The 18,012-nt window shown below is 42.7% G+C and overlaps 2 protein-coding genes across 5 annotated transcripts; one reads left to right on the plus strand and one right to left on the minus strand.

Moving 5' to 3' along the window:
• Positions 1 to 3,500: 3,500 nt before the first annotated feature.
• RPS27A (ribosomal protein S27a) lies at positions 3,501 to 5,681 on the plus strand. The gene is made up of 5 exons (XM_049800261.1): positions 3,501 to 3,702; positions 4,170 to 4,224; positions 4,356 to 4,441; positions 5,046 to 5,177; positions 5,499 to 5,681. Exons 1-5 carry the CDS (start codon positions 3,655 to 3,657, stop codon positions 5,646 to 5,648), a joined length of 471 nt encoding a protein of 156 aa, XP_049656218.1. The 5' UTR covers positions 3,501 to 3,654; the 3' UTR covers positions 5,649 to 5,681.
• A 608-nt stretch (positions 5,682 to 6,289) lies between these two features.
• MTIF2 (mitochondrial translational initiation factor 2) lies at positions 6,290 to 17,943 on the minus strand. 4 transcript variants are annotated; one of them, XM_049800257.1, is made up of 15 exons: positions 17,887 to 17,943; positions 17,157 to 17,278; positions 16,240 to 16,477; positions 15,633 to 15,738; positions 14,167 to 14,338; positions 13,599 to 13,759; positions 12,997 to 13,173; positions 12,300 to 12,439; positions 10,942 to 11,066; positions 10,233 to 10,437; positions 9,119 to 9,371; positions 8,288 to 8,428; positions 7,295 to 7,459; positions 6,941 to 7,081; positions 6,290 to 6,544 (listed from the first exon to the last, which is right to left on the minus strand). In XM_049800257.1, the coding sequence occupies exons 3-15, from the start codon at positions 16,462 to 16,464 to the stop codon at positions 6,375 to 6,377; spliced, it is 2,181 nt and encodes a 726-aa protein (XP_049656214.1). In that variant the 5' UTR covers positions 16,465 to 16,477; positions 17,157 to 17,278; positions 17,887 to 17,943; the 3' UTR covers positions 6,290 to 6,374. The 4 variants fall into 4 exon arrangements, with proteins under 4 accessions (XP_049656214.1, XP_049656215.1, XP_049656213.1 ...); XM_049800258.1 differs by having other exon boundaries at positions 17,703 to 17,936; XM_049800256.1 differs by having other exon boundaries at positions 17,157 to 17,934.
• Positions 17,944 to 18,012: the final 69 nt, after the last annotated feature.

The raw sequence follows: 18,012 nt of genomic DNA on the forward strand, positions 1-18,012 counted from the left end.
AGAGGGTACTTTCTCACATTATGAATTTCTGATATTACATTTTTAATTTTTGCAGAATACTTCTGAATAGCTTTTATTCTGGAGGGAAAAAAAAAAACCCACAAACAACAACAACAAAAGTAAAACAGAAGCTGTTACCTTGTTCTTTTTACCCATCAGGTTGCAAGGATATCAGTACCAGAAGTTGTTGAACTATACTTGCTGCCATACCGTTCTGCTTTTCTCAGTAAAGCCTGTCCCCCCAGTTTACCACATTATTCTACTTCAGACTGCATATGGCAAGATAACTGGCTCTCTTGGGAATCCTACTACACACTGCAGCTCCATAACAATACTCCCTCAATACAAGACAGTAAATGAGAAAAAGTGAGCAATTCACTCACTTTTCCGTATTTCTCAACCTCAGACAGTGCATTTTAGCAATGCAATAGCCTCACTTTGAGGCTATATTGTTTTTACAGGTGGAGAGAATCTGTGTGTTTGTTTAACTTCCAAGCCTGATCTTCCAGTTTCTCTGCAAGCAAAGCCTTTGCTGATTACACCTCAAGTTTGACTGCACAAGAATCAGCACCAGGATGTTAAGAGCAGAAATCTAACACCACATTAGCAAGGTTTTACACAATCATTGGCAGCTTCCATATAAAAATAAAACAAGAATTGAAACATTTAAAAAATATAAATGAGAGAAGCCAGATATGACTAAATTATTCATGTCCTAATTAAAACAACATATTTTCCTCTAAACATTATTAGAGATAACTTACTGTTTTCAAGCTCCCTTGCTCTTTTCCTTTAATCTCCCATGAAGAAAAAATGCAGTCTTTTCGCCATTCTTGATTCTGGCAATAAATGCCTCATATTCCTGTTTGACTTAAGTCAGGATATTCTTGTATGCAGTAACGTACTCTATTATCCATGAATGTATTTTTGGATGCAACATTTATATGGAGAGAATTAACAGAAAAACAACTTTCTGGAACTTTCTGATAAGCATGATAGGTTTAAAATAAAATGAATAGACAAAATAATACTCCTTAGAGGAAGCTTCATAGTGCTGCTTTAATATAATAAAAAACAGCCCCAAAAGCAAGTAACATTGCTCAAGATGATGAAAACACAGAAAAGTCTTACATTGTGAAATACAGCCTCTAAGCTTACCTCAGATTTGTTAATTGCAAATGTTATTAAAGACTAAGGCAATCAGCACTTATTTGGGCAGCTGCAGCAACCATTTCTATGTAATAAAAGGTATTTTCTCTAGATGGGTACTACATGTCCCATTACGGCCTGTATCAGAAATAGTGTGGCCAGCAGGAGCAGGGAAGCGATCATCCCCCTGTACTCAGCACTGGTGAGGCTGCACCTCGAGTACTGTGTTCAGTTTTGGGCCCCTCATGACAGGAAAGACATTGAGGTGCTGGAGCGTGTCCAGAGAAGGGCAACCAAGTTGCTGAGGGGCCTGGAGCACAAGTCTTATGAGGAGCAGCTGAGGGAACTGGGGTTGTTTAGCCTGGAGAAAAGGAGGCTGAGGGGAGACCTTATCGCTCTCTACAACTACCTGAAAGTAGGTGGTAGTGAGGTGGGTACTGGTCTCTTCCATCAAGTAACTAGTGAGTGATAGAATGAGAGGAAATGGCCTCAAGTTGCAGCAGGGGAGGTTTAGATTGGATATTAGGAAAAATTTCTTTACTGAAAGGGTTGTCAGACATTGGAACAGGCTGCCCAGGGAAGTGGTGGAGTCACCATCCCTGGAAATATTCAAAAAGCGTGTAGACAAGGCACTTCAGGACATGGTTTAGTGGACATGGTTGATGGTTGGACTCGATGATCTTGAAGGTCTTTTCCAACCTAAACAATTCTATGATTCTATGTCCTTAGCACTTACAGCTGTGGAAACCCAAAGAGGCAGGGGCTATGCATTTTCATGTCTTAAAATACCAGTCCGACTCAAGATTTAAAAGCAGACCCAGTAACCCTTATTCCTATCCATCTGGAAAACTAAGAATCTTTACTTATTCTTGGCACCTCCCATCTCAGTCAGCATCTGAAAAAGGCAGACACAATCAGGCAGGCAGGAGTCCTTCAGTAACTTCAGCAATAACCTTTCAGCTGAACTGAAGAGCCGTTAATGCTGATACAGAGCATATGGGATATATGTCATAGTCTTTTTAGTTATGTAGATTTTTTTTCGTGTTTTAGGACAGCATTATAATGCTTTATCATTTCAAAACTGCCATAAAGTTAAGAAAAGTGGTTATCAAGCATGAACCCTACTGTAACTTCTGGTAGTATGAATTCATCCTCGTGGCTTATATTTGACTGCAGCGTACAGAGGAGCATAAAACACAGCTGAAAATATACCAATCCTTGATTTCTGTAACAACACCAACAGGTCACAATCGGTCTGCTTATACCCTTTTCCTCCAGAAGACAAAGCAACACCAAACCACTTTTTACTTATTAGTTACTGTTCATTGCTCATTTACCTGAAAAGCGTTTGTTACCTTGTCAAATGCACTACTGTATATAATGAAACACACTCCTCAGATGGTCCTTGCTCAGTGCAACCCACCTTCTCAGTTTCTGTCAATAAATATGTTCGTACACTGCAGAAATCTCCTGTCCTTCTAAAAAAAGAGTGGGAGAGAACAGAACGTTCCTCTGCTCCCACACGATGGTTTGGCAGAGCAACATAGCACCTTTCTCACACAAAGCCTAAACCTCTTTCCTCCTTTTTTTCAACAACTGCCTCAGATCAAAACCTAGAAGAAGAGTTAAAATTGTTAAAATAGCATCAGGTGATACTCGTGTACTCAAGCAAGTCTTCATTCTGCTCTAACACTTCACATATTCAATTCATAAGCATAAAACCACCTAACAAGTAATTTCCAAGTTAACATGATTCTCAGTGCTCCTCTATTCCTAACTTACCTATGGCTTTTCTAACTAAAAGTATTTGCCCTACAAACCCAGATAAATTTGGCATTGGTCTGAGGAAACCTGCAAGCGGCGAGGTGGCCTTAAGACGTTTTTAAACTGCCTCCACAGGGCCGGACCGAGGCGAGGACACCGATTTCTGGGATTTCACCCTGCAGTGCAAACCTGGGGAGACACCGCTACGTGAAAAACCCGCAATCCCAACACCAACGGCCACCGCCAAACGCAGCTATAGTGTGCATAACGCTTCCCTACAAAGACAGCACCCGCGCACCCCGTTAGCGGCCCTGAGGCGGGCTGAGGAACCCCCTCCCTAGCAGCCCCGCCGCCGCCTCCTCTCCTCAGGCCCCCCATCGACCGTTGCCCGCTCCCGCTGCGCGAGCCGACCCGCGGTGCACTGTGGGAGCCGTAATTCCCCCTCCCCACCGCGCCCCCTCCCGACTACCACTCCCACGGCACCCCTCGGCCGGGACTACGGCTCCCGGCATGCCCCAGCGCCGCTGGCGACGGCGGGGCGCGCCGGGAGCCGTAGTCCCGCCGCGCCGCCCGCCCCTCCTCCGGCGCGGGTGGAAACCCCGTGCGGGCCGGCGCAGCGCTCTTTCGGGGAGCCGCCATTCCGCGAGCAGGTCGCGGCTGAGTCTTCGCTCCGCGGCCGCACGCGTGGCCGCGTCGTCGTCGTCCCCTCCCCGCCTCTCCCCCGCAGGTGCCGGCCTCGCCATGCAGATCTTCGTGAAGACCCTCACGGGGAAAACCATCACTCTCGAGGTGAGCCGCCGCCGCCGCGGCCTCCTCATCGCGCTGCCCCGGCGGGCGAGGGAAGGGTTTCGCTTTGCCCTGCGGAGGCGCGACCCCCCGCCCGGGCCCGGGGCGGCGGAGGTCGGGCAGGCCTCGCCGCATCTCGGCCCCGTACGGCGGCGGCGGCGGCGGGGCCGCGCCCGCCCTCCTCGGGCTTCCCGTGCTGCCCCGTGTGCTGCAGCGCGGCCGCCGTCGGGCCGGCCGGTGCCTTCTGGGCCACGGAAATGTCGGGATACGCGGAGAAAGCCGGCCCGGCCGCTGCCCGGGGCCTTGGCGCGCCCCGCTTGCCGGGCCTGCCCGGAGCTGGCTGCCCCGTGCGGGGCCGAGCCGGCCGAACGTTCAGGCCGTGACTCTGAAGCTCCTCATGGCTCGTCTGCTTGCCTGGTCTAGTTAAAAGGCAAAGCGCATTTTCACGCCCCTCTTCTGTTTTGTAACAGGTTGAGCCTTCTGATACTATAGAAAATGTAAAAACTAAGATCCAGGATAAGGAGGGTAAGTTCCAGATGCACTTCTTATTCCCTTCTCTGTTGGACTGATCTGTATCCTACGCAGATGTGATTGTCTGCAGCAACTTGTTATTTTATTACAGAATGTCATTTAATCTTGATTTATGTCACCATTAGGCATTCCTCCAGATCAGCAGCGACTGATTTTTGCTGGTAAGCAGCTAGAAGATGGACGCACGCTGTCTGACTACAATATTCAAAAAGTGAGTAGGAAAGGCTGAGCAGTGGTGTAGTACCAACTAGCTGGGTCTGTCTGAGCAGACTGACCTTTGCTGCTGGGCCTAAGAAATGCTTCAAATGGATTCAACCAAATCAGTTGATTTAGGGTTGGGTAGCACTTCTGACTGGGGATGTACTAGGACTGGAACCAACTGTTGCTGCAGCCCAGTCTATAGTGTCAGGTCAGAAGAAAACATTTCTCACAGCTTCTGCTTCCAGTGCTTCCCTTCTGTCAGCCCTGGCCCTTGGCACAGTGTGGTGAGCTGATTTCGGGGGCTAACGTGAAAAATCTTGCTCCTGTCTGCCAGATTAACTAGAAAGGAGGAGCAACAAATAGCTTTCATGAAACTATTCTGCAACTGCAGTTAGAACTGAGGAATATAGGCACAACAGATCATACAGTAACTGAACCTTCTGGGGTTTGGGATGCGGCAGGCTACTGTTTTCTGGAGCAAATATCCTTCTGGAGCTTTCCTAATTGCCTGCTGCTCAACAGCTACTTTCTGTAGATAAAAGCAGCAGCCTGATTCAGTACTACTTTTGTCTTGAGAAAGCATTTTGAGTCTATTTCATGTATTTTACAAATAGGAATCAACGCTTCATCTTGTGCTGAGACTTCGTGGCGGTGCCAAGAAAAGAAAGAAGAAGTCTTACACTACTCCCAAGAAGAACAAGCATAAGAGAAAGAAGGTTAAGCTTGCAGTGCTCAAGTACTACAAGGTATGTATATAGAACAAACCCTAGGGGAAACTTGACAAAAAGCACTGCTGTCATCAGGAAGGGACTGGTTACAGGATATGCAGCCTGTAATGAGCCTGCATGTAGCCTGGTGCATATAAAGTCCTTCTATCTGCAAATATCCCACCTGTTAAATAGATGAGAAACTGACTGTTGCCGTTGGGCACTTCTGAACTTTGCTTCAAGAAGTTTGATGTAGTAACTATCACAAAAACTACTTTGCCAAAGAAAAACACTCAAAAATATCATTGGTGCTAAAAGGTGCTGAGTATATATGAATTGTTGCGTCTTTGCTCTTCCCAGGTGGATGAGAACGGCAAGATCAGTCGTCTGCGCCGGGAGTGCCCCTCTGAGGAATGTGGAGCTGGAGTCTTCATGGCTAGTCACTTTGACAGACACTATTGTGGCAAGTGCTGTCTGACATACTGCTTCAATAAACCAGAAGACAAGTAAATGTACCAGACAATAAAAATCTGAAGTTCTATACGGTTTAAGGATTTATTTCTGCTTCCTGTGGCACTGTATGTCCTCTCTGGTGATAAGTGAGAAAAACCTGTGAAACTTTGGATGCTGACTGCCAACTACAGTGAAATACTTTGACTCTAGAACTGAACTTAGAGTGGTTTTGGTTAGTTAAGCCTCCTTCAAAGGAGATAATGGGCAGCAATGTCAGAGAAAAAAACCCCACAACATGCTAGCTAACCTTAGAAGTGGTCTCTTTAAACCTGAGAGGAGTAGACAGTACAGTAGTTCTAATCTGGAAAAATAGGAGATCAAGAGGTCTGAAGTCATGTCTACAAGTTGGGCAATGCTAGGGAAAAAGGTAGTAGAGTCCTAAGAAAATGCAGACTACATACTGAAAAACTGTGTAGCAGCACCAAGGTGGGGATGGGGGGGAGGGGGGCAGGGGAAGAAGAGGGCTTGACTATGTCTTGTTTCCAGAATAGCTATCAAATATTTATACCATGATGATTTTAGACACTTGAAGTGCTTGCAATTAACTGTTGTAGTTTATCCCATTTTCCAGTAAGGTAGGCTGGGAGCTTTAAAAGCTGAACTTTGTTATATAAACATCACATATAAAGAAGCTCATATGCATCTCCGAAAGTTCATTTAATGTTAAGAGTTGAAGGCCAGGCAGGAATAATACATGTTGTTTGGTGTTAGTGTATTCAAATTTTAAAATCCTGGATCCCACGAAGTTGTCTGTTGAACTTCTTTTTCTTCATAACAGATAATTTCATCTCCAATACTGAATTCTATATGCTTGTCCAAACTCAGTCCACAATCCATACCTGTTTTTATTACCTGGACATCATCTTTATGATGCCTCAGTGATGATAAAGATCCTACAAAGAGAAAGTGCATCAAAGAAAGAGAGCCCACTAACATCAGAGCATGAAAGTGTTTTGGTTTGCCCTTCTTACAGAATTAATGTTTCACCTTGTAGCTACAAACTGAAAGCAAGAAAAAATAAGGATTGTGAGCACTCTCAGCTAATCAACGTCAGACATCAGTCCTTTTCAGCAGGTAAAGCCTGTGATGCTACTGCTTTCCTAGCAGAGTGGGCAGCTGTTAGAGTCTGGCTAACAAACAGCACAGTGGCTCTAGTTGAAGCAATTCCATCCTAAATCACATACAGGATTGCCCTACGATAAGATGCACGCATTTTGCACTAACTCAACAGGGAAATAGCAGTGTCTAATTCTGAATGCAAATACACGTTTTATGGCAATTGCACTTACCTTTCCAAATAACATCCCCATTACGGATTAACTTAAATTTCATTTTTTTGTCTAGCAGCCCCTTCTGTACTCTGCATCCAGCTACTGGAATTTTGCTTTTTCCTACTGTAACAGAGAAGATGTTGAGAACAGAAGCTTCCCCTAAAAGAAAAAAGTAAAGTTGTATGAAGCACACAAGAATAACAAACTCGCAATAAGTAGAAGCAAGGTACGCTATTCCACTTGCCCAGCTTTATAACAAAACAAAAAAGCAACTACAGAGGGATATGAAATGTTCCTATTGTACCAAATATTTCATTGGAGAATAAAAGGCCACATTACGAAGCAAAAATTTAACAGTCCATGAAGACTCACCTATTGTGTTCTCCACCACAGATGGGGGTAGTCTGCTATTTAGCTCATCTTTCAAGTCTTCAATAAATTTGTAGATGATATTGTGAAGTTTAATTTTTATTCCCTTTTTAGCAGCCAGCTGTTTAATGCTGTCATTGGCTTTCACACTGAATCCAAATATAACACCTGATAAATAAAAATTGGCAAGTGATGACTACAAGAGATCGCTCTTTAAGTGAAAGTGGCTGCTGTGTCTATTCTGTATGTTGAACTTGCAGCACAGGTTAGAATTAGCGGTCAGCAAAACAAGAAACGGCATTTTACTACTGCTTCCCTTTTAAGGAGGGACCATTTACTTCACCCACTATCGCACATCAACTGCTACTAACCTTGTATCAAGACAAATGGCTCAAAAAAACCCTCACAGAGAAGTCCCCCGATGACAGAACTGGAGGTATCAAAGCAGAAACTAAGGCTTACACACAGCTCACCAGAGCTTACGGAAAGGGACAAGAACCTCCCATTTTTGGGCTGGAAAAACAGCTTGGTTGTCCAAATTAAGCTGGAAGTAAACTCTAAATCATTCTCATCCAGCTGTGGACTATGGCAGGTCCAAGGACCACACACCCTCTACAGCAGGTGAGAATTACGGGGTATGAACAAGAACAACTGACAGTCTTTCCAGTTACCTCCCTGAGCAAAAGGGTAAGTAAGCTAGTAACCTACTTTACCAGCTTTGCCCTGTTTTAAGCATCATAAAGCAACCTGAAGAGTCAAGAGTTTAACCTTAACAACTACTGGCAACAGCTTGTCGGAGTCCTTCCATTTTCATGATATTTTTAGCCTTCCCGGCCTGCTACTGTTTGTTGTTACAGGGAACATTTTTAAGATACATGTAAGTTTACCTTATTGATGCTGCTAATTATTATTGAGAAAACAAAACCAGAATGAGACCTACCCATTTCAATGAAGAGTTTGTACTAATTGTAAATGGATTTTTAAACACACACTCACCATTAAATGCTTCAGCAAGATTTATATCGGTTTCACTGATATCTCCCATTCCAAAATGGATGATATCCAATTTACATTCATCTTCAGCATCATAGCTGTCCAGAATGTTCAGAATAGCTTCAACAGATCCATCTACATCACCTGCGTGTACAAATGGAAGTATTGCTGACTTGGTATACACCAAAGAAACACTGAAGTAGAACTAAGGAAATGACAACTTCCATGCAACAAAGTCTTTTGACATCTGTCATTCTTACTGTATTTTCAGTAGCACGTTAAAATACATCTAACAAGTCTACTAATTCCAAAAATGAACCAAATAAATACAATAGGACCAGAGGCTCCATATCTGCTGTCATTTTCAGGTCAACTTTGCATAGTTTTTCAGCTACTACTATCACTGCTTATGTATCATTAAATGTGAGGTCAAACCAAGTTCCTCCTGTCCCACTTGAACCAACACATAATTGTTTTTGTCCTTCATTTTGCTGATGCAGTACTGCTGCTCATATAGCTTGTATTTTTTTTAATATATACTTTTTAATTTATATATATTTAGACAGTCATACGGGTTTTTCTCAGGAGTTGCTAGGTAAGGGGGTTGGGCTCATAAACTTTCCTGTTCCTCTGGCCCTGCTGGAAGCGCATCCTTCTGACCACCGGATGTTTTCTGATGCCCTGCCCCTTACTGAGAGAAAGTCAATAATCTGTTCAGTTTTAAGCTGATCAAACTTCTGGTAAGACATTTAGTTAATAATTTAGAGCTATGCTTCAGATTGAGCATTTGAGAAGCACAAAAACAAAGGAGGAGTAAACAGAATAGGACAGCACCTTTAACAATTACTGATAGCATGTTTTTGTCCATCTCTGTTCTCTCTTTAGGCTTTGAAAACATTAGATGCTTATTGGCCTTGTACAGCACTGCCTTCCTCTGTCTCCAGGTCAGATGGGCTAGCTTCTGTTGCTTCTTCTCATATTCCATCCTGTGTTCCTTCTGCTTTTCTTCAATAACTTCCATCTCCCTTTTCATCTTCTCCTGTTGTTCAACATAGGTTCTCCAAGCCACAACTTCATGCGCCCTTTGCTGTGGAGGAAGACAGAAACATTACCTTTCAAAGCATTGCATCAGAAAACTACACATTAATGCAGTTTCATCCTTCTGCATCTTCTCTACAGGCTCAGTCATTTTCTTTCATATTTAACAAAAGATTTTGTTGCAAGGATGGCAGAGAACGAGCACAACAGCTTCCTCCCTGGGATACAACATCACCCAAGGCCTATTTTTACGGTACCTCCACACTGGAGAGGAGAATAAATTACTGTTCATTCTTTCCTGTGGTATTTGTCCAGCTCTCACAACACCTATTTCAAGCTATATTTCATGCATATTATTTTGTCAGAAACCAGTTCTCTCATTCTAAAAATAAAACACTGATACCATTAAGTACTGGACTGTTCTCTAGGTAAAATGATAGTGTAATCATGTGAAAGAGAAAAGTCCTCCGTGCCTTTAGAAAAGGAACACATTAAACACATCCCAGATTACCCCAGCAGAAGCCATTCAGGACTCCAGTCATTGCAAACAAAGTGTGGAGGAAGGCAGGATGACCTGAGAAGCAAAAGCATGAACCAAAGGTGATTCATCTTTAATTCCAGAGACAGCCTGCTTTCTTCATGTGACTGTAAAGCAGGTTAATCTGGGTGCATGGAGATGAGAGGACAGTCTGGCAGGGGAGAGGTGGGGACAGTGGAAAATAAAGAGACAATATGCAAATCCTCATTCCTCTTACAGAACACCTAGCTCAGGTCTCTTAATACCCCTGCTCGGCCTTCATCTTTCATCAGATTATCCAGGTTATTTAGAATGAAAGCTATCACTTATTTTTTAACTCAGCTCCTTCTCATCCTGCCATATAAAGTTTCCATTAAACAGTTTTTTCTGTACCTCAGATTCTACTTCAAGGATTTCATCTCCTGCTGAAGGGACTTCCTTCCAGCCCATGATTTCCACTGGGATACCTGGAGAGGCTGCATCTACAGCTTTGCCATTCTCATCAAACATGAAACGCACTTTTGCCCAGGTCTTCCCTGCAACCAGAACACAGCCTTTTCTCAGAGTTCCTCTTTGGATGATGGCTGTGGTAACTGGACTAGTGAAGAGCAGAGGAAAAAAAAACCATAACAGACAAAATTAAAGTGACTCCTCACAGTTTTCATGGTTAGCACAGGTAAGCAAAGACAAAACAGAACATACTTGTGATCGATCACAGGCAGAAAATTCCTATGACACTTTTTATTAGAGCACTAATAAAATTTCAAAGTGACTTGCAAAAGCCCAAAACCTGTACTGTACTCTTTTCATTTCTGCAGATCAATACAAAACTTGGCATTTGTGAAATCAGCAACAGACTGATTTTACACATCAAGTGACAGTCCACCCTGTGCAAAAACCCAAAACCCCAACAACTTTCTAGAATTCAACACTTCAATGGTTTAGTTACAAACACCGCAAAGAAACTGTTCCAGTTTTATCTAAAAACAACAACAAAAAGTTCAATGTTAAACATAAATATTGAGGTACAAACCACCTGAACAGTATCTCTCCATTGTTACAAATGGCTTCATTAAAGTTGGAAAGGTGGCAGATTACTTACCCTTTCCCTTTGTCTTTGCGAGACTCAATTACAGTCCCCTCTACCAAACCTGTGGAATCTGCCTTCAGTTCTAACATCTCTGCTAACGCAACAGTTGCTTCTGCTAAAACCATCAGGTTTTCACCCTGCATAAAGCCATGCACAAAATAATATATAAAGTATAAAGGAAACACCAAACGCCCAATAACAGTAAGATCAGAGTTGAAATCTTAGCGCCAAATTCCACCATTTTATTCAGAATTTCTAATGATGCAATACAGTCCAATAGCACAGATCCCTTTGCCTTCAAGGCAAGATGGCACTGAAGTAATGAACTATTAAGACTGCTGCACAGCCAGTCCAGAATGCACAAAACATTTGGAAGGACAGTTTCTTTGCTTCTCTGTTCATAGCATCCAGGTCAAGCATGCAGAAAAAGACCTTGCAATATTCTGCTACATTAGCAATACAAATTAAAAAAACCCAAAACCCAAACAAAACACCTGAACAGCCAAATTGAAACTTGATTACATCTATCACCCAGTCAAGACTCCAGGACATCAAAGAGACAAAACTGTTGGTCTGTTTTCTTCACACCCCCCCCCCCCCCCCCCTCTTTGTTCTAATTACATTTTATTTTTGACAACAGGTACAACAAGCTAGCTGTCAGTCATCAGATCCAGGTCTACAGGAAATTAGGGCAAAACGTATGCTAGAGAGGTGAATGGAGAAGCCATTTTTATGTACGCCTATTTTAAGTGTAAGAGCATGACTTCAAAAGGTCTTGAACTTGCCTGAAATTTTAGAAAATTACTTGGGATGCATTTAGAAAGATAGCAATAAGGCTAAGGCACTGCTTCGTCAGTTTGGACAAAGCTGCTTTGGCCACCACAAACCTCAAGTTCAGATTTAAATTCGGTTTTTACCTATCAGTTGTTTGCAAGGATAAGATGGCAAATCTTGTAAGACTGCTATGAAACTATGTTCCTGTGATTAGGCATGTGTTAGGAAAATATTTCTTCACCCTTGTTTGAATTTTTCTCCTCATGCATAGCGTTATCACTGACATTGATTTTGCACTGATTCCATACACTCAGCAAATATATGAGGAAACAGAAATTAGGGTTAACCTGAAAAATATCCACTAAATTTCCAGAAGAAAAATGAGATTATTATTGCTCACTGAAGGTCTGAGCCTCAAAATACGATAGGAGCATGTTTCAAATAATTCTGGTGAGAGCCAGCAGCGCTTGGCTCATGGTAAGGTGTCAAATACCAGGAAGATAAGCATTTTATTTTCCAGCTGCCAAATAAAAATGCGTCTGTATGCATATATTAGACACCCAGGAACACCAAAATTTTTTCCACCAAAACTTTACCTTGAGTGCAGAAATATTTACAGCTTGAACATCACCTCCAAACTCTTCACAGACCACATCATGAGCCAGCAATTCCTTCTTTACTCTTTCAGGATCAGCTTCAGGTTTGTCACACTTATTAATGGCGAGGATAAGAGGAACTAAAAAGAGAACAAACTCATTACCAACCTAACCAAAACTTGCTGCTACTAGCAGTAAAAGGTTATTGCTAGTAGCAGCTGCTACTGCAATAAAAGGTTAGAGCAGGTTATGACCACTTAGAACAAATGATCTCACTTGGTGCCTATTGAGCAGCCGCAGAGATCTGAGCAACCGTGCGTAAGCTAGAGGAGTTATCCTAATATGGGAAAGGACCCCTCCCCCCCCCAACAATAAATCCCGCACACACTCCCTTTGAGTGCTCTTCTGGTAAACCTGCAAGTCCTGCAAAAAAATATTAGTATTTTACTCTCTTTATGTATTACTGCAACATTCAGTGTATTTTCAAACACCTTCCCAGGGGAGAAGGAATGGGACAACAGTTACTTCCCAAGCTCTGTGGATTACAATTCAAGGAGTTTCTTTTGAGAGGTGAATAAACGTTTGCAAAGCACTCATTATTTGAACTGCATAGTAACACACATCTTGTATATTAACTTTGTGTACTGGGCTTGCCGCTCACTTCAAAATGTACCGTTAACAAAGTTAAACGCCATACCTCCTGCATTTTTAGCATGTTGAATGGATTCTATAGTTTGTTGCATTACTCCATCTTCTGCTGCGACAACCAGTATGACGATGTCAGTAACATTGGTACCTCTTGCTCGCATGGCTGAAAAAGCTGCATGTCCAGGAGTATCAAGAAAAGTTATCTTTTCCCCAGAGGGCAAGTGCACTGTGAAAAAATGCATATGGTATGTTTTAAAATCAGCATTTCACATAGCTTTATTTGACCTATTGTACATCAAGCATCACTCCTTCAAGAACTTTCTTAATAGTAGTGACATATTTTAGGCAGACAGGTAACTGTTGGCGTGGAGGTCAAAGGTGCTTTTGACTCCTCAGGAAAGAAAAAGTGCCCTGGGAACCTTCATAATCCAAAATAGTCTAAATATAATTTCAACTGTGCAGACAATACACTTCAAAGTCCCATCCACACTTACGGCAGTTATCACAAGTTATGATTTCCTTTTTCACTGCTTACATACAAGCTGTTTATGCCACGACATTTTTCGCCTGATGAACTGGCAGCAAGTCAGCCCGCTATGCAAGATAGAGAGTAAACCATTTTATACACAAGCACGTACACTTCAATCATACCAAGAAAAGCACCAATGTGTTGCGTAATGCCTCCTGCTTCCATTGATGCCACTTGAGTTTTTCGTAGACTATCAAGTAAGGTTGTTTTCCCATGATCAACGTGGCCCAAGATAGTAACAACCGGGGGCCGTGGGGTTAGTAATGCTGGGTCTGCAGGAGGCCTACAATTAGAACAAGAACTTGTTTTGTAAGTACCAAAAAAGTTTACTGAGAGACATGCATGTCCACTGTGCCTAATGAAGAGCCATTTACCAGAACTCAGTGATCAACAGGTGAGGCTAGCTTCTCCCCACCATGATCATAAATCCTAGCTACACTACACAGTTAGCCCTCTTAGTCTTACTGCTGCATCAATTAATACAGCGATTCAGTATATCAAAGAAGAATTGGCTTTTCTTCAGTTTTATGGCCAAAGAAATCAAAATAGTAAGCTTTATCTTTTAAAAATTATCAGATTGTGGCCATATCAGGTATTATCAACATACCATCACAACAAAGAAAATACAGTACATGAAAAACACTTGCAGAAACAAATAGGATAAAAAGACCCAAAAAGAACAGAGCTTACCTTTTCACAGCATCCGTGTTTTCTCTTTCTTTTTCCTCTTTCAGTTTTGCCGATTTATACTTCATTCCTGATTTTTTAACAATCAGCTTGATATGGTCTTCATACAAGACAGAATCTGGTTCCAGTGAATCAAGGTCAACGTCTGTGTATAGCAGTGCTTCATAAATATGATCTGATTAAAAAATAAAGGCATTTAACAATTACATCCACAAAAACATGTGGGACAACCCCCCCGCCACCACTTCATACAGTTTAAGACTTTTTCATTAGTAGTTTGTATCGTGCTAATATGTTTCATTCACCAAGCGTTCTCCCTTTAGTTAGATTTATCTAAAAGTTCCTGTTACACTACATACTTGCAATGAAGAACTTGATTCAGAAAGGTATACTGAAAATGACTGCCTCATTAGATGCGACAATGTTTTTTTTTCACTCAGATTTTCATAGACTACTTTCCCATTAACCCCCAAGAACAAACCAACTGAAACTCATCTAAATCAAATAGCTAAGAAGCAATTCAAGGAGGAAGGAAATTTGATAAATCTGTTCATATGCCACCTTCCTTGGTGGTAGAGATACAGAACATACTGCAGCAGTCAAAAATTACTACCTGTTGGCCTAAGTACCACTACAAATCTATATCAGAAATGTACAGCAAGACATGACAGACTTTTCTGCTTCTCTCCTCATTGCTGAGAGGGAAGTTTGGCAGAAAAAGTACCCAGCTGGATAAAAAGACATTGGGGATTGGTATTACGCAGGTATGGAATTACTTCAAATGTCAATAGTCAAAACATGCTAGTAACCCTCCTAAAACATCACTGAAAGCTGGTCAAGCTGAGCCACTATACAACCAGGAATGGTTCATGGGATTAAAAGCACAAGCCTGCTTCTTTAGGCCAGTTGTTAGGGCAGTCACCTCGAGGGGAGTGTTTCCAGACAAGTCCTGCCTGTTCCCAGTTAATCAAATGACTGTTTTAATGAAATACATATTGCTCCTGAATCCAAGATTCCTGCTCCCAGGGTTGGAATAAGGACTGAAGCTCTTTTGTGCCTTCTCTCTTTAGCCATGAATTCTTTACTTACAGGGGTCCAGCTTCGACAAACCAGGGTGCAACATTTTTCCTTCCAGAATAATCTAGCACTTAGGAAACACAGTCATAAAGAGCAGTCTACATGGATCTGAAGCCTTTCTGCTGGAGACAGAAGAGAGTCCTGGCTTCTTCACATCAAAATGTCTTGCCTGGTACTTTGGATGGCCTGACTTTTTTTTCCTTGTTAGTCTGCCATTGTGTCTACCAACATTTTCTTTGCTATGGGTGCAGTCTACCTTGCTAAGGGAGGGATTAGCACCCGCTAACTAATGCCATTGTACTCATCTTTGCCTTTACCACTCATGAAAGTGGCATGATAGATTTTTAACTGCTGTGTTTCATTCAATCTCAAACAACAGAGCAGGCTCTCACCTATATCTTTACCCATAGCTCGTGCAAGTTCCTCAACAGTCATCTTCTGCCTTATCTCCACTTCACCTTTTGTCAGTGGTATCTTCTTTTTCTTCTTTTTTGTCCCCTATGTGGAATTAGACACGTATATAGGAACACATAGCTGACATAAACTAAGAAATAATGAACACAATATTAAAAAGACAATGGTCTCAAGCTATATGATGTAAATGCATCTTTTTTTACTACAATACTAATGAATTACAATAAATGAATGATTTAACAGATTTGTACTCAGTATTTAAAACGTATAGCATACTAAAATCTTTTTTCATTTTTAATTTTTCAAAACAAGGAAAAAATCAACAAAATTTTCATTTTTGTTTGTAATAACTTCCTCCTGCCTCTGCGAGATTCACGATGCTGCTGGTATAAGCCCTTTAAGTCAATATTTGAGAGGGAGTCACAATACAGTCATACATTAAGTACATTTTGTCTTACAAATGTATAATAACTTCTCTATATTCATTAATTAATCTCTCTTTTTTTGTAATTAAAATGCTTAAACTGAGCTCTTGTACTTTGAAATTTCACATAAAAACAGAGATTACTGAATTTTATTAATTACCTCCTTTGTAGCTAGATGTCTGCATTGCAGTAAGGCAACACTGATTAATTTGTCTTTTTGCCAGAACCGCGGATACAGAAGAACAGACCACACGGGATGCGCAGATGATTGCACAGGCTTCCATTGTGCTCTGTAAACTTTTCTGTAGGAAAGAGTACGCAGCTGCCGGCAAGCAACACGTAACTGCACCAGATTTTCAAACTGTAGTATCAACCCTCGATTCATTTCCTCACTGAAACTATAAAGGACACACTGAAATCAGTCTCAAAGCTGAAAGATCCTCTTTCCTATGATAATACGGACAGGAACACAAGGCACAAATGTTATCTTTCAAAACAGGCTTTTTAACACTGAGAAAGTTGAACTATTTAGTAACTGTTTCAGTTTTTCAGTTTCCTTAAGTACTTCACCTTTCTCCACTGTCCCACTGCAGACACACAGATCTACTAATACTGCCACAGCTTACAAATCTTTCACCTATCTCCAACGATCTTTGATATAAACTACTAAAGTCCCCATTTCAGGTTCTTTGATGCTACCTAGGAAAAAAGGGGTATTTGCACTCCTCATGCTATATTGATAGAGTGATCCAGGTGCAACCTACCTCTCTAAGCCAGTAAAACACATTTGCAAAATGTCGCTTACGTGAGCATATACCACCAGTAAAAGACTATAGCATTGTAGTAATACCAGTGTTGTCACATGGACAGAGATGTCCTTTGAGGCTAAGCCCTGGCTTAGCAATTAAGCTTTCCAAGATGCTTCTATCAGATCATCCCACATCTTGTTTTAACCATCTTAACTTTGGTTTGAGTAATTTTGCTAATTATCCTGTACAACAGTTTCCTATTTGAACTACTCTCCTTGTTCAGAGTTGCCTATTTCGTTCTTCTGCTCAGTGATACCATTCTCTGTACCTTCTGTGTCTTCTCTCAAAAAAGGTGGCTTTGTACCATCTTCCAAGCAGCTCCAAATGAGTGAAATCAGTGCCTCTCAGAATGACTGCGGTCCCTTTAACAACTCTCCTGTCTCCGGCTACCTGCAGGAAGTGAGCAGATGACAAACTAACCAACCAAAAGCAACTTTTTTTTTTTTTCCCCGCCCCTAAAGAGAACTTTAAAGGGGCAGAATCGGTAAAACCGAGGGGCTGCTGCAAGACGCTGCATAGACCGAAAACTAACATAAGGTCAAGGCGAGGCCGGACAAGCTCACAGAGAAGAAATCCACGCGAGGTTGCTAACTGCACAGAAACCACTCCTGGCTCTCGGGGCCCGCGGGTCACCACTGGCCGGGACAGGCGCACCCCTCTAGCTCGTACTGCTCTCATGCTCATCGTTTTGGCTACTACTGCAGAGAAGCCGCCAGGCTACACAGGCCTTTCGCCTAACAAACCGCCTTCACCCCCGGGGGAGGAGGGAGAGGGGGGGAACCAACACGAACGGCTGCCTCAGAAACAGTCTCACCCTGCTGCGAGCGGGACTACACCGCAACGACCCCCACCTTGCGGCCGCCAAGCTCCCGAGACCCGCCAGCTGCAGCCCTCCCTGCAACCGCAGCCCCCCCCAGACCTTTCCCCCGCTGTCCCCCGCATCGGGACAGCGCTGGCTTGCCCGGCCCGGCCCGGCCCGGCCCTCCGCCCTGACAGACCCGCTGAGGGAACCCAACGCCCGCTCCCCGCTTCGCCCTCCCCGCCCGACGCCGGGCGAGCCGCTCTCTGCGCACGCGCCGGGTGGAGCGAGGGCACCGCGCCGGCGCAGTAGCGGCCGGCGGCGC

This window comes from Accipiter gentilis, chromosome 5 (assembly GCF_929443795.1).
Source record: "Accipiter gentilis chromosome 5, bAccGen1.1, whole genome shotgun sequence".
Lineage (NCBI taxonomy): Eukaryota > Metazoa > Chordata > Aves > Accipitriformes > Accipitridae > Astur > Astur gentilis.

What these genes read in the sequence shown, in the direction of transcription:
- RPS27A (XM_049800261.1), top strand. Translation starts at nt 3,655, where the DNA reads ATGCAGATCTTCGTGAAGACCCTCACGGGGAAAACCATCACTCTCGAG. An exon ending in CTGACTACAATATTCAAAAA is followed by an intron (nt 4,442 to 5,045) that starts GTGAGTAGGAAA and finishes TTTTACAAATAG; the next exon opens with GAATCAACGCTTCATCTTGT. An exon ending in CAGTGCTCAAGTACTACAAG is followed by an intron (nt 5,178 to 5,498) that starts GTATGTATATAG and finishes TGCTCTTCCCAG; the next exon opens with GTGGATGAGAACGGCAAGAT.
- MTIF2 (XM_049800256.1), bottom strand. Translation starts at nt 17,572, where the DNA reads ATGAGCATGAGAGCAGTACGAGCTAGAGGGGTGCGCCTGTCCCGGCCA. An exon ending in AGCTATGGGTAAAGATATAG is followed by an intron (nt 14,339 to 15,632) that starts GTGAGAGCCTGC and finishes TTTTTTAATCAG; the next exon opens with ATCATATTTATGAAGCACTG. An exon ending in TGTGGTGGAGAACACAATAG is followed by an intron (nt 7,082 to 7,294) that starts GTGAGTCTTCAT and finishes TTTTTCTTTTAG; the next exon opens with GGGAAGCTTCTGTTCTCAAC.